The sequence below is a fragment of the Cetorhinus maximus genome, chromosome 23, assembly GCF_964194155.1.
Source record: "Cetorhinus maximus chromosome 23, sCetMax3.hap1.1, whole genome shotgun sequence".
In the NCBI taxonomy this organism is placed as follows: domain Eukaryota; kingdom Metazoa; phylum Chordata; class Chondrichthyes; order Lamniformes; family Cetorhinidae; genus Cetorhinus; species Cetorhinus maximus.
In genome coordinates this window covers 21,272,792-21,293,755 of record NC_135901.1, presented here as the reverse complement: position 1 = coordinate 21,293,755, position 20,964 = coordinate 21,272,792, and the positions used below count along the sequence as shown (strand labels likewise).

General features: G+C 45.7%; 2 protein-coding genes across 2 annotated transcripts in view; both read right to left on the bottom strand.

The window, feature by feature from the left end:
* Positions 1 to 20,964, bottom strand: part of LOC144697346 (uncharacterized) — a 407,771-nt gene that overhangs the window by 168,501 nt on the left and 218,306 nt on the right. The window lies entirely within an intron of this gene.
* LOC144697144 (uncharacterized) lies at positions 10,984 to 15,949 on the bottom strand. The gene is made up of 2 exons (XM_078568990.1): positions 15,832 to 15,949; positions 10,984 to 13,307 (listed from the first exon to the last, which is right to left on the bottom strand). Exon 2 carries the CDS (start codon positions 13,196 to 13,198, stop codon positions 12,413 to 12,415), a length of 786 nt encoding a protein of 261 aa, XP_078425116.1. The 5' UTR covers positions 13,199 to 13,307; positions 15,832 to 15,949; the 3' UTR covers positions 10,984 to 12,412.

Here is a 20,964-nt window from a genome sequence, read left to right as displayed (position 1 = left end):
GTGCATATTCTGATAAAAACAAAAAACAGCGGATGCTGGAAATCCAAAACAAAAACAGAAATACCTGGAAAAACTCAGCAGGTCTGGCAGCATCGGTGGAGAAGAGCACAGTTGACGTTTGGAGTCCTCATGGCCCTTCAACAGAACTAAGTAGAAATAGGACAGGGGTGAAATATAAGCTGGTTTAAAGTGGTGGGGGGGGGGGGGGAGAAGTGGGTGGGGTTGTTGGGACAAGCAAGCAGTGATAGGAGCAGATAACCAAAAGATGTCACAGACAGAAGAATAAAGAGGTGTTGAAGGTAGTGATATTATCTAAAAGAATGTGCTAATTAAGATTGGAGAGCAGGACGAGCAAGGTAGCTCTAGTGGGGGTGGGGTGAAATAAACCATGGGTGGAATACATTTTAAAATAATGGAAATAGGTGGGAAAAGAAAAATCTATATAAATTATTGGAAAAAACAAAAGGGAGGGGGAAGAAACGGAAAGGGGGTGGGGATGGAGGAGGGAGTTCAAGATCTAAAGTTGTTGAACTCAATATTCAGTCCGGAAGGCTGTAAAGTGCCTAGTCGGTAGATGAGGTGCTGTTCCTCCAGTTGAACTTCACTGGAACAATGCAGCAAGCCAAGGACAGACATGTGGGCAAGAGAGCAGGGTGGAGTGTTAAAATGGCAAGCGCTAGCGAGGTCTGGGTCATTCTTGCGGACAGACCAAAGGTCTTCGGCAAAGCGGTCGCCCAGTCTGCGTTTGGTCTCTCCAACGTAGAGGGGAATCATTCCATCATTTTTACATGGTCCATCTCTGACACTTCCCTTCCCTTCCTTGACCTCTCTGTCTCAATTTCTGGTGATAGACTGTCCACCAATATCCATTACAGGCCTACCGACTCCCACAGCTACCTCGACTACAGCTCCTCACACCCCGCTTCCTGTAAGGACTCCATCCCATTCTCTCAGTTCCTTCGCCTCCGTCGCATCTGTTCTGATGATGCTACCTTCAAAAACAGTTCCTCTGACATGTCCTCCTTCTTCCTTAACCGAGGTTTTCCACCCACGGTAGTTGACAGGGCCCTCAACCGTGTCCGGCCCATCTCCCGCGCATCCGCCCTCACGCCTTCTCCTCCCTGCCAGAAACATGATAGGGTCCCCCTTGTCCTCACTTATCACCCCACCAGCCTACGCATTCAAAGGATCATCCTCCGCCATTTCCGCCAACTCCAGCATGATGCCACCACCAAACACATCTTCACTTAACCCCCCTTAGTGGCATTCTGTAGGGATCGTTCTCTCCGTGACACCCTGGTCCACTCCTCCATCACCCCCTACTCCTCAACTACCACCTACGGCACCTCCCCATCCAAACGCAAAATATGCAACACCTGCCCCTTCACTTCCTCTCTCCTCACCGTCCAAGGGCCCAAACACTCCTTTCAAGTGAAGCAGCATTTCACTTGCATTTCACCCAACTTAGTCTACTGCATTCGTTGCTCCCAATGCAGTTTCCTCTACATTGGAGAGACCAAATGCAGACTGGGCGACCACTTTGCAGAAGACCTACGGTCTGTCCGCAAGAATGATCCAGACCTCCCCGGCGCTTGCCATTTTAACACTCCACCCTGCTCTCTTGCCCACGTCTGTCCTTGGCTTGCTGCATTGTTCCAGTGAAGCTCAACGCAAACTGGAGGAACAGCACCTCATCTACCAACTAGGCACTTTACAGCCTTCCGGACTGAATATTGAGTTCAACAACTTTAGATCTTGAACTCCCTCCTCCATCCCCACCCCCTTTCCGTTTCTTCCCCCTCCCTTTTGTTTTTTCCAATAATTTATATAGATTTTTCTTTTCCCACCTATTTCCATTATTTTAAAATGTATTCCACCCATGGTTTATTTCACCCCACCCCCACTAGAGCTACCTTGCTCGTCCTGCTCTCCAATCTTAATTAGTACATTCTTTTAAATAATATCACCACCTTCAACACCTCTTTGTTCCTTTGTCTGTGACATCTTTTGGTTATCTGCTCCTATCACTGCTTGCTTGTCCCAACAACGCCCCCCCCTTCTCCCCCAACCCCCCCCCCCCCCCCCCCCGCCTCCCCCTTAAACCAGCTTATATTTCACCCCTTTCCTATTTCTACTCAGTTCTGTTGAAGGGTCATGAAGACTCGAAACGTCAACTGTACTCTTCTCCGCCAATGCTGCCAGACCTGCTGAGTTTTTCCAGGTATTTCTGTTTTTGTTTTAGGGCATATTCTGCCCCGCTGTGAATGCTGGGTAACCCCAGGCCATTGAAAGATGATATTGTTGAATCGAAAATTATGTTTCGTGACCAGTCATAGGGTCAAGATATAAAATTATCACATCAATTTATACAGCAACCAAAGTGTATGGGCCGTCCACCATAGTTCTATCCTGTGTGTGTTATTAATAGAAATTAACATCTCAACAGTTCGATGAATACTCACTGGAGACTCAGTACGTGGGATAAGCAATCAATTTCTTTTTTCCCAACCCACAAAGGAAAAAGGTGGTACTGGCAAATCTAGAGCCCCCTGGTTAACCAGAAACATTTCGGCCAAGATAAAGCAGAAAAGGGAAGCCGATGACAGTCACAAAAGACTTAACACTGTAGAAACCTAGAGGAGTGCAGAAAGTACAGGGTGAAGTAAAAATGGGAATTAGGAAAGCAAAGAGAGGATACAAAAAACATTGCTAGGTAAAATCAAAGAAAATGCTAAGATCTTTTACCAGTACATTAAGAGCAAGTGAATAACTAAGGAAAAGGTAGGGCCTATCAGAGGTGTACATGGTAACTTGTAGGTTGGTGCAGAAGTTGGGGGCAGGGTTCTCAATGAGTACTTTGTCTCTGTCTTCACTGAGGAGCAGGATGATGCAGACATTCTCATGAAAGAGGAAGAGTGTGAAATATTAAACACAATAAGCATAGTGAGAGAGGAAGTACTGGAGGGACTTGCATCCTTTTTTATTATTATTCGTTCATGGGATGTGGGTGTCACTGGCTAGGTCAGCATTTATTGTGCATCCCTAATTGCCCTTGTTCAGAGGGCATTTAAGAGTCAACCACATTGCTGTGGATCTGGAGTCACATGTTGGCCAGATCTGGTAAGGATGGCAGATTTCCATCCCTGAAGGGCATTAGGGAACCAGATCGGTTTTTATGACAATCGACAATGGTTTCATGGTAGTCATTGTACTCATGGAGATTGACTTTAAAGAACTTCAACCCCTCTGGATTTCAGTGTTACAACAAAAATGTTTTAATAAAAATAATATATATATATGAATCCTGGAAAACTAAACGAACAAAAAGAACAATACACAGCAGCTCAATCATTTCAAAATGATAAATGAATGGTCGCTGTTTCAGGTGGATCTCCATCAGAATGGAGTTCCCACCAGCAGCACCAACCCCCCCTCCCTGTTCACTGAACATTCCTTCACCCACTCATCCACCCAGTGCACATCCACCCAATGGCTCCCAGCCCGGATTGACATCCAGCATGAACCCAGTGAGAGGGTGAGCTGGCCCTCGGGATGTCAGAATGGACAAGAGCTGGAAGTGGTTCCAATCAATACATTTTCTGTGTCATTATTTAAAAAGGAAATTAATATTTTATCAAACGCCCCTGTGCACACCCTTGGTGAATTACAATTTCTGGCCCAGACCCTAACTATTGCTTCTACATAGTGCATCCTGTGTGGTTTCAGCAGAGGGAGAGACAGGCTGCTCACATCCCTGCTCTCACTGCCGAGAGGCTTGTGGTCTCCACCCTCTGGGTTTGAGCACCCCTGAGGGTCCTGGCAAAGACTGGTCCACCTATGTTTGTACAGGAGAAAACTCACCTGGCGGGAGACGGGACGGTATGTCAAGGGAGATGGGGGTTGGGTGGGGCAATGAGTGAGAAGTGGGAGCGCTTTGATCCATGTTCCCACTTCCATGTCTCCTTTCTCCATCATCCCTCTCCTGGACCAGCGAAACATCATTCCTCCCACTCTGCTGCAGACCAGCTTGGTGGAGGTCAGTGATGTGTTGTAAGGTCACAGATACAGTGTCTGTGGCTGTTTAAGGCAGCAGACATCTCCTGCACGGCTGTGGTCATGACCTACATGGACCCATTTCAGAGCCGTGCTTGAAGTTCCATGGAGGCAGCCACTCTCTCCGTAACAGACAGTCTCTGGAACCTCCTCCAGCCCTATGACCTTCCGAGCTCCCTGCACTCCTCCAAGTAAGGGGCAAGGTGGTGTAGTTTAAATTTTACTGAACCAGTAATCCAGATCCCCAGGCTAATGCTCTGGGGACATGGGTTCAAATCCTGATAGCTGGCGAATTTTAAATTCAATTAATAGATCTGGAATGTAAAGCTAGTCTCAATAATGGTGGCCATGACCCTATTCTAATTGTTGTAAAAACGCATCTGGAAAGGAAATAGGAAAGGATAGGGAAGGAAATCTGCCATTCTTACCCAGTCTGGCCTACATGTGGCTCCAGAGCCACGCCAATGTGGTTGACACTAATGCCCAGCAAGCCACTCACTTCAAGGGCAATTCGAGATGGGTAACAAGTACTGGCCTTTCCAGTGACCCCCCACATCCCATGAAAGAATGAAACTAAAATTCTAACCCTTTCAACTTCCCTGACCCACATCACTCCACCATTGGGAAAGGTGCTTTCGCCTGCTGAGGTCCTAAGGGCTGGAATTCCCTCACTAAACCTATCTCCTTACCTTTTTGACCCAGCTTTTGATCCTCTGTGAAGGGACTTGGGACATTTTAATCTGTTCAAGGGTAAATCCAAGGCATTGTTGTCACTGCCTTGCATTGGGAGACTCCAGAATGTCACATAAACACTTGGAAACTTTCAGGCTGGAAACTTCACTTTCAGTCAGGAACAGATCACAGTTTTACACACATCTCTGAATGGACAGCATGTTTTCTGAAATATCACCATCTAATAATCTATTTTTAAATTCATTCCTCGGATGTGGGCTTCACTGGCTGGGCCAGCATTTATTGCCCATCCCTAGTTGCCCTGCAGAAGGTGGTGGTGAGCTGCCTTCTTGAACCGCTGCAGTCCATGTGGTGTAGCTACACCCACAGTGCTGTTCGGGAGAGAGTTCCAGGATTTTGACCCATCGACAGTGAAGGAACAGCCACGATATATTTCCAAGTCAGGATGGTGAGTGGCTTGGAGGGGAACTTCCAGGCAGCAGTGTTCCCATCTATCTGCTGTCCTTGTTTTCTAGATGGTAGTTTTCGTGGGTTGGGAGGTGATGTTGAAAGAACCTTGGTGAATTCCTGCAATGCATCTTGTAGATGGTACACACTACTGCCACTGTGTGTCGGTGGTGGAGTGAGTGAATATTTATGAATGTGGTGCTAATCAAGTGGGCTGCTTTGTCCTGGATGGTGTCAAGCTTCTTGGGTGTTGGAGAGCTGCACTCATCCAGGCAAGTGGGGAGTATTCCATCACACTCCTGACTTGTGCCTTGTAGATTGTGGACAGACTTTGAGGAGTCAGGAGGTGGTTACTCATTGCATGATTCCTAGCCTCTGACCTGCTCTTGTAGCCACAGTATTTATATGGCTAGTCCAGTCAGTTTCTAATCAATGATAACCCCCCACGATGTTGATAGTGGGGGATTCAGCGTTGGTAATGCCATTGAACATCAAGGAGCAATGGTTGGATTCTCTCTTGTTGGAGATGGTCATGGCCTGACACTTAGGTGGCACGAATGTTACTTGCCACTTGTCAGCCCAAGACTGGATATTGTCCAGGTCTTGCTGCATTTGGACATGGACTTCTTCAGTATCTGAGGAGTCGTGAATGGTGCTGAATATCGTGCAATCATCAGCAAGCATCCCCACTTCTGATGTTATGATGGAAGGAAGGTCATTGATTAAGCAGCTGAAGGTGGTTGGACCTAGGACACTATCCTGAAGAACTCCTGCAGTGATGTCCTGGAGCTGAGATGACTTACCTCCAACAACCACAACCTTCTTCCTTTGTGCTAGGTATGACTCCGACCAGTGGAGAGTTTTCCCCCTGATTCCCATTGACTCCAGGTTTGCTAGGGCTCCTTGATGCCACACTCTGTCAATGCGGCCTTGATGTCAAGGGCCTTTCACCTCACCTCTGGAGTTCAGCTCTTTTGTCCATGTTTGAACCAAGGCTGTAATGAGGTCAGGAGCTGAATGGCCCTGGTGGAACCCAAACTGGGCATCAACGAGCAGGTTATTGTTAAGCAAGCACCGCTTGATAGCACTGTTGATGACCCCTTCCATTTCTTTACTGATGATAGAGAGCAGACTGATGGGGCGGTAATTGGCCAGGTTGGATTTGCCCTGCTTTTTGTGTACAGGACATACCTGGGCAATTTTCCACATAGCCGGGGTAGATGCTAATGTTGTAGCTGTACTGGATTGGCTAGGGGTGCAGCAAGTTCTGCAGCACAAGTCTTCAGTATTATTGCCGGAATATTGACAGGGCCCAAAGCCTTTGCAGTATCCAGTGCCTTGAGCCATTTCTTGATGTCACATGGAGTGAATCGAATTGGCTGGAGACGGGCATCTGTGGTGCTGGGGACCTCCGGAGGAGGCCGAAATGGATCATCCACTCAGTACTTCTGGCTGAAGATTGCAGCAAATGCTTCAGCTTTATTTTTTGCACTGATGTGTTGGGCTCCTCCATCATTGAGGATGGGGATATTTGTGGAGCCTCCTCCTCCAGTGAGTTGTTTAATTGTCCACCACCATTCATGGCTGGATATGGCAGGACTTCAGAGATTAGATCTGATCTGTTGGTTGTGGTTACGCTTAGCTCTGTCTATCACTTGCTGCTTATGCTGTTTGGCATGCAAATAGTCTTGTGTTATAGGTTCACCAGGTTGACATCTCATTTTAGCCTGGTGCTGCTCCTGGCATGCTCTCCTGCACTATTCATTGAACCAGGCTTGATCCCCTGGCTTGATGGTAATGGTAGAGTGGAGGGTATGCCAGGTCATGAGGTTACAGAGTGTGCTCAAGTACCATTCTGTTGATGGCCAACGGCACCTCATGGATGCCCAGTCTTGAGTTGCTAGTCTGTTCGAAATCTATCCCATTTAGCACGGCGATAGTGCTACACAACATGATAGAGGGTATCCTCAATGTGAAGGTGAGACTTTGTCTCCACAACAACTGTGCGATGGTCACTCCGATCGATACTGTCATGGACAGCTGCATCTGTGGCAGGCAGGTTGATGAGGTCAAGTATGTCAAGGATCAGTAAACCATTCTCAGCTGTTATGGGTTGTGTGTCTTATCTGAATATTTAACTGATGTATCATATCTAAACTGTTGCCTCTTAATAAAATGCTGAAAAATCACCTTCAATGACTTCAACTCCCCTTTTGGGTAATCTGTAAGTCCCAGACTAAAATCTTAGTTTCCAGCATTCATCGTTAATCTTACTGGCTCTCAACACAGTTGTAAAGGAGCTTTCTTTCCTGTGTCTAGGATCTCTGAACCATGGAAGAGAGCGGCTGGGATACATTTCTTACACACCTCAGGATTAACCCACATGTTCAGTCCAGGATGTGATTAACAGCAACAAAAACAGTAGAATCCAAATCCTGCAGTCACTCATGAACTCGCTGGCGTCTCAGCAGATTATTGCTGCTTTTAAAGCTCTCCTCAGGGTCAGAACATTTAAAGGGTTTCATATCAGAGTGAATACGCTGGTGTTTCAGCAGGTTGTATGACTGAGTGAATCCCTTCCCACATGCAGAGCAGGTGAACGGCCTCTGCCCAGTGTGAATTCGCTGGTGTACAGTGAGTTCAGATGATCGCCTGAACCCAGTCCCACAGTGAGAGCATCTGAACGGTCTCTCGTCTGTGTGAATACGTTGATGGCATGTCAGTTCCCCAGAACTTTTAAAGCATTTCCCACAGTCTGGGCATTTAAAAGGTTTTTCATCAGTGTGAACTCTCTGGTGTTTCTGCAGGTTAGAGGCAGCAGTGAATCCCTTCCCACACATTGAGCAGGTGAATGACTTCTCCCCACTGTGAATGTGTTGTTGTCTCAGCAGATACTTTTTGTTTTTAAATTTCTTCCCACAGTCAGAACATTCAAAAGGTCTCTGATCCGTGTGAACATACTGGTGTGTCAACAGGCTGGGTGACTGAGTGAATCCCTTCCCACAAGTGGAGCAGGTAAACGGTCTCTCCCCAGTATGAGTGCAGCGATGAATTTCCAGCTCAGAAGGGTAACTGAAACCCTTCCCACAGTCCCCACATTTCTCCATGGTGTGGGTGTCTTTGTGTCTCTCCAGATTGGATGATCAGTTGAAGCCTCATACACTTACAGAATACGTGTGTGGTTTCTCTCCACTGTGAATGGGGTAATGTTTTACACGTTGTTTAACTGGTTAAGACTCTTTCCACAGTCACTTCACTGGAACACGGTCACTCGGGTGTGTTTGTCTCGGTGATTTTCCAGTCACACTAATGCTTGAAATCTTTTCCCACAGAAAGAACAGACAAACATTTCTCCTTCTATATTCAAAGGTGGAAAATATTCAGGCCCTGATGAAAAAGTGATTGTCAGGTCTTGATGCGATGTTTGGTTTAAGCTTTTATTTGCAAATCCTCCCTTTCTAATACCCTGTAAAAGGAGTTTACAAAAGTACCACTGTCAGTAAAGAACAGAAATTCAGAGCAGGCAATTCTAGTTTCTACGCAGCATTTTTCCTCTCTTGTTTCCCCAACACACCTGTCCCAAACACTCCCCCTCCTGATCTCTGCGATGCTGAAATACCACCAAATCTCTGTTCCCCTACAAGATGGCCATAAATACACTCAGCTCGCTGAAGCAGCCCCGCCTTCATAAGATGTAAGAAATAGGAGCAGCAGAGGCCTGCTCAATAAGATCATGGCTGATCTGATTCTGGTTTTCACTCCACTTTTCTCCCTGCAGCCATAATCCATGACTGCCTTGTGGATCAAAAATCAGTGCAGCTAACTCAGCCTTGAATATGTGCAATGGGGACGTGAATTCCATCTTACAATGCCGCACAGACTGATGGGTCCCTGAAGCCCCGCCCACTGCCTCTTCCCTCACTAAGATGGCTGCCCATGCGCCTCGCTCCCGAAACAAGCCCCGCCTTCGCCTCCCAAGATGGTGGCCTGGCTACCCCGGGCCTGTCACCGGGGAAGAAGTCCCGTCTCCCTGATCCGCCCTGACTCCCACTTGCAAGATGGTGGCCAGTGAGCCCGCTGCCCCCGGGCCTGTTACAGCGGGGTAAACACGGCCCTACGGCCTCTGTATTCGGGGCCTGTGGCCTACTCCAGAAGTTGATCCAGTTCCCAATCCAGCTGCGGTTTCCATTCCTACCCTGTGCTCACAATCTCCTCCCGCCTCCCGAACCGTCTGCTCCTCCTCACTCTGTCCCCATGACTGACACTGAGCATGCTCAGAGCGCACACCCACACTGCACCTGCGCACTGGACTCCTATAGTCATTGATAGGGGACTTTCTCCGGCGCGGGACATTCTGGGTAAATAATCCGCCATTGAATTGGCAACTCAAAATTCAATGGATCGGCTTCCCAATCGAGTTCGGGACCCGGGGCGCAACACACAAAATATGTATTTAAAATGTGGAGATACCCAAATGTCTGGACCTTCCTCCCTGATGCAATCTGTGCAATTCTCCCCCACCTCCACCTGAAATTTCAGATTGGAAAAATGTTGAAGGTTGAAATTCACAAAGATCAGTGCTGGTACAAACTGGTGGAAAGAACCTGCTGAGTTTCCATCACTTTTTTTTAAATTTCCGATCTCCAGTATCCACAGTGTTTTGCTTTTGTTTCACTGCTGGTACCTCTGTAAAAAAAAATTACCTGAAAAGCTAAGATGGGGTAGATGGAATGGAATATGTCTTGTTTGAAATATAAACACCAGCAGATCAGTTGAACAGAATGCACTGTTTCTGGACTCCATATTCTCTGTAATTCAATGTGATCTACTTGCTCCTGATCACCATGTTGCACATCCACCACTTGTACTGCACATGCTCAGAGTACAACCTGAGTAATCACACTGGGCTCCTGTAGTCATTGATGAGGCACATTCTGGCACATGGAAAACTATGGATTGTAACAGTGTCAGTTAAAGTCCAATCAGTGAACAAAAAATTTATCACCACATCGAGACTGGACCTGTTTCTGTAATGTTATTCCAAGGGATAATTAATGCGATTAATTAATGCTCGAGTCTGTACAGGCCGTGATTTAATACTTGGGCCCACAAAAGCCCACCCCCACCATAAACTCTGTTACCTCATCACCAACTCCAGCCCCCTCCCTTACCACAGTGTGAGGTTGAAGCAGACTAATTGCAACCTTAGTTTCCTATTTGAGCCTGAGCTGAGGGCTCAGCTACTGACAAAGTGTGCTCTCCATCTTTAAGATCACCTCCTTCCACCTCTGTAATATCGGTTGTCCCCATCCTGCCAAAGCTCATTTCCTGCTGAAATCCTCATCCATGCCTTTGTTGCCTCTAGATTCGACTATTCCAATGCTCTCATGACTGGTGTCCCATCTTCCACCCTCCATAAAGGTATGCTCATTCAAAACTCTTCTGTGGACAGCAGTTTAGTGGGAATAAGGTCAATAGAGCAGAAGGTGGGTCTCATGGACAAGATGAGTTCTTGAAAGGATAAGGGGAGATCGGAGAGAAACTAAAGAAAGATGAGTTCAGGGCCAGAGCCGGGCAGATCTTTAGAGGAAGTTGGGCCCGATGGTCAAGTGGAAAGGAGGGAAGCAGCAAAGGCAGCTGGTTAGATTGTCTCAAGCTGAGAGACAAGGAAATCTGTGAGCTCCTCACACTTTCTGTTTGAGGTGAGGATGGAGGAGACAGGGGAGAGGGAGAGCCCTTCAAAAGGAACTAACTTGTGTTAAAGATATTAAAGTGACTCGTCACACTGTGTGTTTAACATAAAGCTGATTTATTTTACTTTTACTGGACTAGATTTTATTAACATTTGCAGAAAAGATCCCAATGCTATTTTCATTTTGAGACAAGTGAGGGGGAAATATTGGGGGGGTCAATGCAACACGAAGCTTGTATTCATAGATCTGGAGAAGGCTTATGATCAGGTGCCCAGGGAGGAAGTCTGGAGATGTGTTCAAATTCATGGAGTCTCTGAGAAGTATGTATGCCTATTACAGGACATGACCAAGGAGTTCCAGACTCTTGTGGGAGAGTGAGTTTTTCAAAATCAAAGTTGGATTGCGCCAAGGATTGACACTGAATCCCTTCCTCTTCCTGATTCGCATGTTGTAACTGTGAGACGGAGTGAAATTTGCAGATGACACTGAGCTATGATGAGAACATGACTGAGTATCTGGGGAACTGAAGAAAAGCACAGGTATGAAGATTAGTTTTTTTTAATTCTTTCATGAAATGCAGAGTCACTGATAAGACCAGCATTTGTTGCCCATGCCTAACTGCCCTTGAACTGACTGACTTGTTAGGCCATTGCTGGGGGCAGTTAAGAGTCGCCTACATTGCTGTCGTTCTGGAGTCACGTAGGCCAGACTGGATGAGGACGGCTGATTTCATTCCCTAAAAAGAAGAAAATCCTTCCTTCACTAGTGAACCAAAGACCCAATTCATGGACTGTCGGTTTGAGCCTAGGAAAGAGAATCAGAGTGAAGATGAAGAGACTAGGGGTGAATACTTCGAGAATGTGAGTAGCTTCAAGTGCCTGGGGCCAGCGATGGCAGAAGATGGAAGTATGGAAATTAAGAATTAGATTAGCTTTGGTTGGAGTAATTGGAAGAAGTGCAGTGAAATGTGATGTGATCGAAAAGTGTCACTGAAACTGAAAAGGAAGAATCTACAGGACAGTTGTGAGACCGGCCTTGTTATACAGAGTAGAAACTTGGGCAATATCAAGAAGAGAGGAACAATGACTGGATACAATGAGATACAGATGCTGAGATGGATGTGTGGAGTGACAAGAAAGGACAAGATCAGGAACCAGTATATCGGGGGTCAGTGAAGATTGTGGAAACATCAAAGAAAGTAGCTGAGAAGAGATTGAACTGGTCTGGTCATCCATTGTGGAGAGAAAGAGGAAATGTGGTGAGGTGAGTGATGGACATGGGACTGTCAGGAAGAAGGAGAAGAGGAAGGTCTAAGGGCCAGATGGAAAGATGTGGTGGCCAGAGACAGAAATGCAGTGGGATTGGAAGAAGAATGTGTGAGTGACAGGAGGAGATGGAGAAGGTGATCAAGCAGCATTGTGGTGACCCCAAGTAAAATGGGACGAAGATGAAGAAGAAAAAAACAGATCCCAATTAAAAATGGTTCAGTCCTGGGTGTGGTTAACAGCAAAATCAAATCATGGGAGTTACTCATGAACTCGCTGGTGTTTAAGTAGGTTGGATGACCGAGTGAATCTCTTCCCACAGTCAGAGCAGGTGAACAGTCTCTCTCCAGTGTGAATTAGCTGGTGTACAGTGAAATTAGATGATGTCTTGAACCCAGACCCACAGTGAGAGCACCTGAACGGTCTTTCATCGGTGTGAACACGTTGATGGGATATCAGTGCCCCAGAACCTTTAAAGCACTTCCCACAGTCTGGGCATTGAAAAGGTCTCTCATCAGTGTGAACTCGTTGGTGTATCAGCAAATCGGGTGACCGAGTGAAACCATCTCCACATTCTGAGCAGGTGAATGGTCTCTCCCCAGTGTGAGTGAGTTTATGTAAATGCAGGTTGCCGGACTGAGTGAATCCCTTCCCACATATGGAGCAGGTGAATGGTCTTTCTCCAGTGTGAACTCGCTGGTGTATCAGCAAGCTGAATGACCGAGTAAATCCTGCCCCACACTCAGAGCAGGTGAACGGTCTTTCTTCAGTGTGAACTCGCTGGTGTCTCAGGAGGTGGGATGACTGAGTGAATCTCTTCCCACAGTCAAAGCAGATGAATGGTCTCTCCCCAGTGTGAACTCGCTGGTGATTCAGCAAGATAGATGAATGGGTAAATCCTTTCCCACAATCCCCACATTTCCATGGCTTCTCCCCGTTCTGATTGCATTTGTGTTTCGAGAGGCCAGATGTTCGGCTGAAGCCTCGTCCACACACAGAACATGTATACGGTTTCTCCTCATTGTGAATGGTGCTTTTTCCTTCCATGTTCAAAATCTAATGATATTCAGGTTACGATAAATTGGGTGACTCTGTCAGATTTTGATGTGATGTTTGGTTTCAGTTTCACGGCTGCAAATCCTCTCCTTCTAAAAACCTGTCAAATTGATTTAAAACAGAAAAAAGGCAGTGAGAGAGAACCCACAAAAACACAAAGGCACCAGAAAAGTGACCATGACCAAGAGGGAGAGAGAGAAAGAGCGAGAAAGAGAGAGAGAGAGAAAGAGAGAGAGAATGAACTGCCTTCTTAAACTGCTACTGTCCATGCGATGTAGGTACACCCACAGTGCTGTTGGGGAGGGAGTTCCAGGATTTTGACCCAGCAACAGTAAAGGAACAGTGATACATTTTCAAGTCAGGATGCTGAGGGGCTTGAAGGGGAACTTCCAGGTGGTGTATTTCCAAGCATTTGCTGTCCTTGTCTTTTTAGATGGTAACGGTCGTGGGTTTGGAAGATGCTAAGAGTCTTGGTGAGTTCCTGCAGTGAATCTTGTAGATAGAACACACTGCTGTCACTGTGCATCAGTATTGGAGGGAGTGAGTGTTTGTAGATGGGGTGTCATCAAGCAGGCTGCTTTGTCCTGGATGGCGTCAGGCTTCTTGAGTGTTGTTGGAGCTACACTCATCCAGGGAAATAGGGAGTATTCCATCACACTCCTGACTTGTGCCTTGTAGATGGTGGCAGGCTTTGGGGAATCAGGAAGTGAGTTACTCCTCGCAGGATTTCTAACCTCTGACCTGCTCTTGTAGCCACAGTATTTATATGGCTAATCCAGTTCAGTTTCTGGTCAATAGTAACCCCCAGGATTTAAATGGTGGGGGTGTCCGCAATGGTAATGCCATTGAATGTCAAGGGCTAATGGAGAGATTCTATCTTGTTGGAGAGGGTCATTGCCTGGCACTTGCATGGCGTGAGTGTTACTTGCCATTTTCCAGACCAAGCCTGGATATTGTCCAGGTCTGCAGCATTTGGACAGGGACTGCTTCAGTATCTGAGTAGTCATGAATGGTGCTGAACATTGTGAAATCATCAGCAAACATCCCCACTTCTCACCTTATGTTGGAAGGAAGGTCATTGATGAAGCAGCTGAAGATGGTTGGGCCTAGGACACCACCTTGAGGAACTCCTGGAGTGATGTCCTGGAACTGAGATAATCGACCTCCAACAACCACAACCATCTTCCTTTGTGCTAGGTATGACTCCAAACAGTGGAGAGTTTTCCCCCTGATTCACATTGACTCCAATTTTGCCAGGGTTCCTTGATGTCGCAGTCAAATCAGTTGCTGCCTTGATATCGAGGGCAGTCACTTTCACCACACCTCTAGAGTTGCTGGAGCTATGTTAAAGGCACTTTATAAATACAACGTATTATTGTTGACTTGGACCTTTATCACCATTCCTTCATCATTGCTGGATGAAAATCCTGTAACTCCTTATCTAACTGCATTGTAGGAGCAGCTTCACCACATGGACTGCAGTGGTTCAGGAAAGTCAAACATCATCTTCTTCACAGGTAACTGGGGATGCGTAATAAACACTGCTGGTCTTGCTAGTGATGCCCAAATCCCAAGAATAAATTTTTAAAACATGCATATGTCAAATGGATCAAAAGCGTCAAAAGAAATCTTTGCTCCGAAAACAATTACATTGCCTGGACAGTGTCTGTTTATTAACCTGGTCGCATCTAGTATCTACCTCCCTCGACAATTTCACAGTGGAAATTGCTGGGCCCAACTGTGTTCCAAAATCCTCAGGGTTAAACCCAGCAGCTTCTCCTCCGTCTCCACTCCAGCTCAAACTGATACAACAAAGGCTTTCAAAGGGAATTGAATAAGCACCTAGAGAGGAAAAATTGCTGGGCTATGAGGAAAGGGGAGGAGGGTGGGACTAGCTGATTTGTTCTTGAGAGCGCCAGCAAGGGAATGATGAGCTAAATGGCCTCTGTCTGTATTATAAACATTCTATGACTGCATAAAAAGGACCTACACTGGGGGCCAGGGACCAACCTCTACAACCAACACCCACCCTGATGCAAATCAGTTTTTAATTGGTCCATCCCTGTTTCTCGATTCAGTTCAGAGAGAAACGCCGGCAGCAAAAAAAAAGCAAAATACCGCAGTTGCTGGAAATCTGAAATAAAAAGAGCAAATGCTGGAAATACTCAGCAGGTCAGACAGTAACTGTCGAGAGAGAAAGAGAGTTAACATTTCAGGATGTGCAGAATCAATTCCAGGGAATAAAAATGGAGCTGAATTTGATGGTCAATATGAGCTCAGGAGCAGAATAGAAACGATCTTTAGTGCAGGAAAAACAATTCCTGACCATTGGAAAATAAAGCTGGTAAATCACCATTGAATAGACTAGGGATGGGCAATGGTGGAAGCCTCATTTAGAAGAAATAACAGTAATATACTAAACATGGTTAAAATACATCCATTATTAGAGGCAGAGGAAGTTAGACAATGGCAGAGAGGTGGTCAGGGAAGGCAGAGTGAAACAGAGCAATGGATAGACATGGATTCAGAACCACAGTAAAGGAGCCACACCAGCCCCAGAGCCATGGAACCAAAGCACAGCACTAAAAGCTCTAAATAGTAGATGAATGTTCAATAATACTCACCTCTGAAACAATTTCACTGTTTTCAAAATTTTAATCTGCTGGAGCCTGCAGTTGAAAAGATAGCAGAAGCACTGGAGTCAGAGAAAAATCTCACAATTTTCAAATCTTCTAACTCCCTGTAAAAAGAGATTACAAAAGCAATAAGTGTCAGTTCAGGATATAAGTTTAGAAGAGACAAATATTTCTCTTGGTTTCAATTTGCTGTGTGTAAATCGTCTCATTCTAACCCGCTGTTAAAGAGATTTCCAAAATCCATCACCGTCAGTCCAGGATAGAAATTCACATGATTCTCTCCACCTGCTGCCTGTCCCAGGATTACTTAAGCACTAGTTAAACCACATCTGGAATATTGTGAACAATTTTGTTTTGGTCCCCTTATCTCAGGAAAGATATACTGGCATTGGCGACAGTCCAGAGAATGTTCACGAGGTTGATCCCAGGTATGGAGGGATTTTCTTATATGGAGAGGTTGAGTAACTTGGGCCTGTAATCATTGGATTTTGGAAGAATGAGAAGTGACCTTATTGAAACATATACGATTCTTAGGGGGTTTGACAGGGTAGATGCTGAGATGCTCTCCCCTTGTAGGAGAGTCCAGGACCAGATGGCATAATCTCGGAGTAAGGGGTCGCCCATTTAAAACAGAGATGAGGAGGAATTTCTTCTCTAAGAGGGTAGTCAATCTGTGGAACTCTTTACCACAGAGGGCTGTAGATGCTGGGTCGCTAAGTATATTGAAGGCTTAGATTTTTAATCAGTAAGGGAATCAAGGGTAATGGGGAAAAGGAAGGAAAGTGTAGTTGAGGATTGTCAGATCAGCCATGATCTCATTGAATGGCCTACTTCTGCTCCTACATCTTATGGGACATATGTGCATTGGAAGCAATTCAGAGAAGGTTCACTCGGCTGATTCCTGGGATTAGGGCATTTATTTTCGGTGCAAAGGTTAAGCAGTTTGGGTTTATACTCATTGGGGATTAGAAGAATGAGAGGTGATCTTATTTAAACCTGTAAGAATCTGGGGTATTGACAGGATAGATCGGAGAGGATGTTTCCACTCAAAGAGGATTCTAGAATTAATGGGCCAGTTTAAAAATAAGGGGTCTCTCATCTAAGGCTGAGATGAGGAGGAACTTCTTCTCTCAGAGTGTTGCTAATCTTTGGAATTTTCTTCCCCGGAGAGCAATGGAGGCTGGCTCATTGTATATATTCAAAGTTGAGTTAGATAGATTTTTAATCTACAAGGGAGTTATAGGGGGCAGGCAGCAAAGTGGAGTTAAGGTCACAATCAGATCAGCCATGTTCTTATTGAATGGCAGAGCAGGCTCGGTGGCCCACTCCTATTTCTGATGTTCTTAGGGTGGCCGCGCAAACGCCCTGCAGCACCTTGACCCTCTAAAGATGGTGGCAATTAACTCGGGCCTGTCACCAGCTCTTGTTCGCAGAATAAAATCGATGAGTCAATGTTTTTTTTTCTCCTGGTCACGGGGACCCTGAAGCCCCGCCCCTCTGTTGCATCACCAACACAGCCGCTCATGCGATCCGTTCCCTACTGAACCAGGATGGTGACCATTAAGCTGGGCCTATTCCCGGGAAAAAGTCCTGGAGCTGTAAACGCAGGACCCGCGGGGTCTTATTCAGGCCTTGCGGCCTACACCAGGTCTTTATGAAGCCTCCTCTTCCTCCCCACCCCGACTCCCGGCTCCATCCCTCCTTTCGCCTAACCGACTCTCGCCCGCTGCAAAATGCGTCTCCGGCACTCACAAGGCTCTGACCAAAGTGACACTGCGCATGCTCTGGACACAGTCCAATATTGCTCCTGCGCACTGGGCTCCTGTAGAGGGAATAGGGCATATTCACATCCGCAGGGAATGTTGGGTAACAGCAGCGCCATTGATAGTCCAGACAGAGAAGTGAAAATAATTCTGTTACCAACTGAGATAAATTAATTTAAAAATCACATAAATAGTTGTCAATTCCGTTTTTCCTTTCTCAAAGTTATTCAAACCGCTGCTCTCCTGTGGCACTACACTGACTTTTTAAAACTTTTCTTCCTGGTTTCCCTCTCTCTCCTCCTCTGAAGGTGTTGATTCTGGCTGCCTTCAATCCCACAGTAGCTGTTTCCTCTCTTTTTATCTCGCTATCCCCTGATATTGAATATTCACTGTTTTATAGAATGATACAACACAAATGGAAACCATTCAGCCCATCATGCCTGTGCTGACTCTTTGGAAGATCTATCCATTTAACTCCTCAGACAGTTGGCACTGTCAGGACAATGTATATCTGCTGTAAAAATGGAAGCGGTGAAAGGAAAGGTTTTCCAGTTGGAGACTTCTCAGACACACTCAACACTGTGGAAAGATCAATTGTCCAGTTTATTAAGCAGAATTGAGTGTTCACTATTTGGTTAAGCACACAGAGTATTTGGTGGAGTTAAATTCAAAAATTCTACAAACCACCATATACTGCAGTGACATTATTAGTTAAAGGCCAAGGCAAGGGAATATCCCTGGTGTGATAGAGTAGATGAATTAAGTTACAAAATGACATTAATACCCTAAAACTGAAAAACTTACCAATTGGCTGGAATGTTGCAGTATGAAGGAACCCCACATAGTTGCCAGGTGAAAGAGGCCATATACAATGGACCTATTAAAGCCGCACAACTGTTGGACTCCACTGGGGTTTATGTGGATGGATCTTGGTTTTATGAACAGGGACCATATTAGACTGGTACTACATCTTTGATTCCCCATGACAGCCATAGTATCCTTAGTAAACGCCCACCAAAATACTTAGCCCAGAGATCTGAAGTTATTGTGATCAAAGCCCTTCAAACCATCACTGATAGAATCAGCAACTATTCTGAAACTTCCTTTGGTTGTAACTCCCTCAGGGAAAACCTATTTCTCCGGCCAAAAAAAACACAACAGAAAGGGAAACACTAACCCACCACTCCAAACGCCGAATGATTTGGGATATTGCTGGTAAGTGTCCAGGACAAATTGCTATTTGTAAGGCGAAGGTACATTAACAGCAGGAGTTAGTGAAGAGAGTAATAACCAGGCAGACTGACTCACCAGAAATGCTGCTTGGATCTGCTTGGCATCCACCCAAAACTCCATCATTGGCACTGGTATGACAGGCTCCAGTTAAACCTGATTTAAAAACTTGTCAGGACCCTGACCCTGATGTGACTATGGTCAAAGAAGTCATACACTTTCGGAGACTTCACCTCATCCCTCCTCCTACATGATGAGGTTTTTCTATTACATGGATGGCTCTAATTTGATTTTCATTTAACAGCAGAGGTAATGCAACAGCTCTGTCATCTTATGGGTGTGGAACTACATTTCCACATTCCCTATCACCCAGAGTCCGGTGGGATGCTCGAGAGCTTTAATCACTCTGGATAAACAACACTGAGAAAAGCTGTCGTGGAAGGAGCCTATTCAACACCTCCAGGGAGATCAACCCCATCCGCTACACTAACTCCTAAATGGAAGATGAAGTAATGTTTAAAAAAAACATTGTGAAAAGAGGTGGGGCTAGGAGGCTAGGTGGGAAGATCCATATGATGTTCGGGATAATTGGGAGAATCAAATCTTATATTAGTTAATTGGAAATGAGGAAGGAAAGCACAATATCTGAGTTACCATGGAGATCAGTGTAAACAGTACAAAATGAAAAGGTCAGATAACTACATGGGGAATAAACGCTGTGTTTCATTTTATCCAACAGGGACTTGATGTGGATGGTTATCGTGCTCCTGGACTGTGTCCAGGCTGAAGTTCTGTTCCTTCCCTATGAATTTCCCCCAGATTGTACTTTCTGAGCTCCAGCTAGGTGATGAACACTCAATTGAGAAAGACAAAAATCTACAACAATGTGATTAAACCAAAGTTGATTTATTCCACATTCAACCAGAATATTAAACTCAAGCCCAATGATGGGGTTATTACCATCCGAGACAAACCCTGACTCTAACAAGGAACGTGGTTCAATCCTGCCTGTGATTAACAGCAGATTCCAACCCCTGCAGTCACTTGTGAACTCGCTGGTGAGTCAGCAGAGTGGATAACTGAGTAAATCGTACCCCACACATGAAGCAGATGAGCAGACTTTCTTCAGTGTGATATGTTGATATGTCAGCAGACCATTTTTACGTTTGGTATTGAAATGCTGCCTTATCAGTCTGAATGCGCTAATGTCTTCACAGATGAGATGAAATAATGAATCCCTTCTCACGCACACAGCAGGTGAATGGTCTCTCTCTAGTGTGAAGATGGGGCGACTCAGAGAAACCCTTCCCAAACTCAGAGAAAGTGAAGGGCTTTTTCCAAGTGTGAACTAGCTAATGCACGAGTAGGTGGGATGAACAAGGAAGTCCCTTCCCACAATCGGAGCACGTGAACGGCCTCTCCCCGGTATGAACTCGTTGGTCTGTTCGCAGGTTGGACAATTGCCTGAACCCCTACCCGCACTGAGAGCAGCTAAGCAGGTATGTCAGCAGGACAGAGAAATGAAAGAACCCCTTCCCAAACTCGGAGCAGGTCAATGGCCTCTGCCCAGTGTGACTGTGTTGATGAGTCTCCAGCTGAAATGGGTAATTAAATACCTCCTCCCAGTCCTCACATTTATCTGGTTTCTCCTCAGTGTGACTGTGCTTGTGTCTCGACGGGCCAGATGAATGGCTGAAGCCTCGTTCACACACAAAGCATGTGTATGGTTCATCCCCGCTGTGAACAGTACTTTTTCCTTCCACATTCAAAGGCATACTGTCAGATTTTGACTTGATATTTGTTTTTAGCTTCCGTCTGCAATCCTCCCCTTCTAACACCCTGTAAAATGAATTTAAAACAAGACAAGGGGAGTGAGGGAGAATGCACTAAAGCACAGATAGGTGATGAAACTGAACTGAATGAATTTAGTCATTTGTGGAGCCAACACGAGGAAAAAGTGACCATGAAAACTGTTGGATTGTAAAACCCATCTGGGTCATTGATGTCCATCAGGGTAGGGAACCTGCCACCTAATATTGACCGACCATAAGACTCTGGCCTCAACAGAAGCAGATGAGAGGTAGAAGGTTTGGGTCCGTGGCATGGGAATGATACTGAAAGAGAGGGA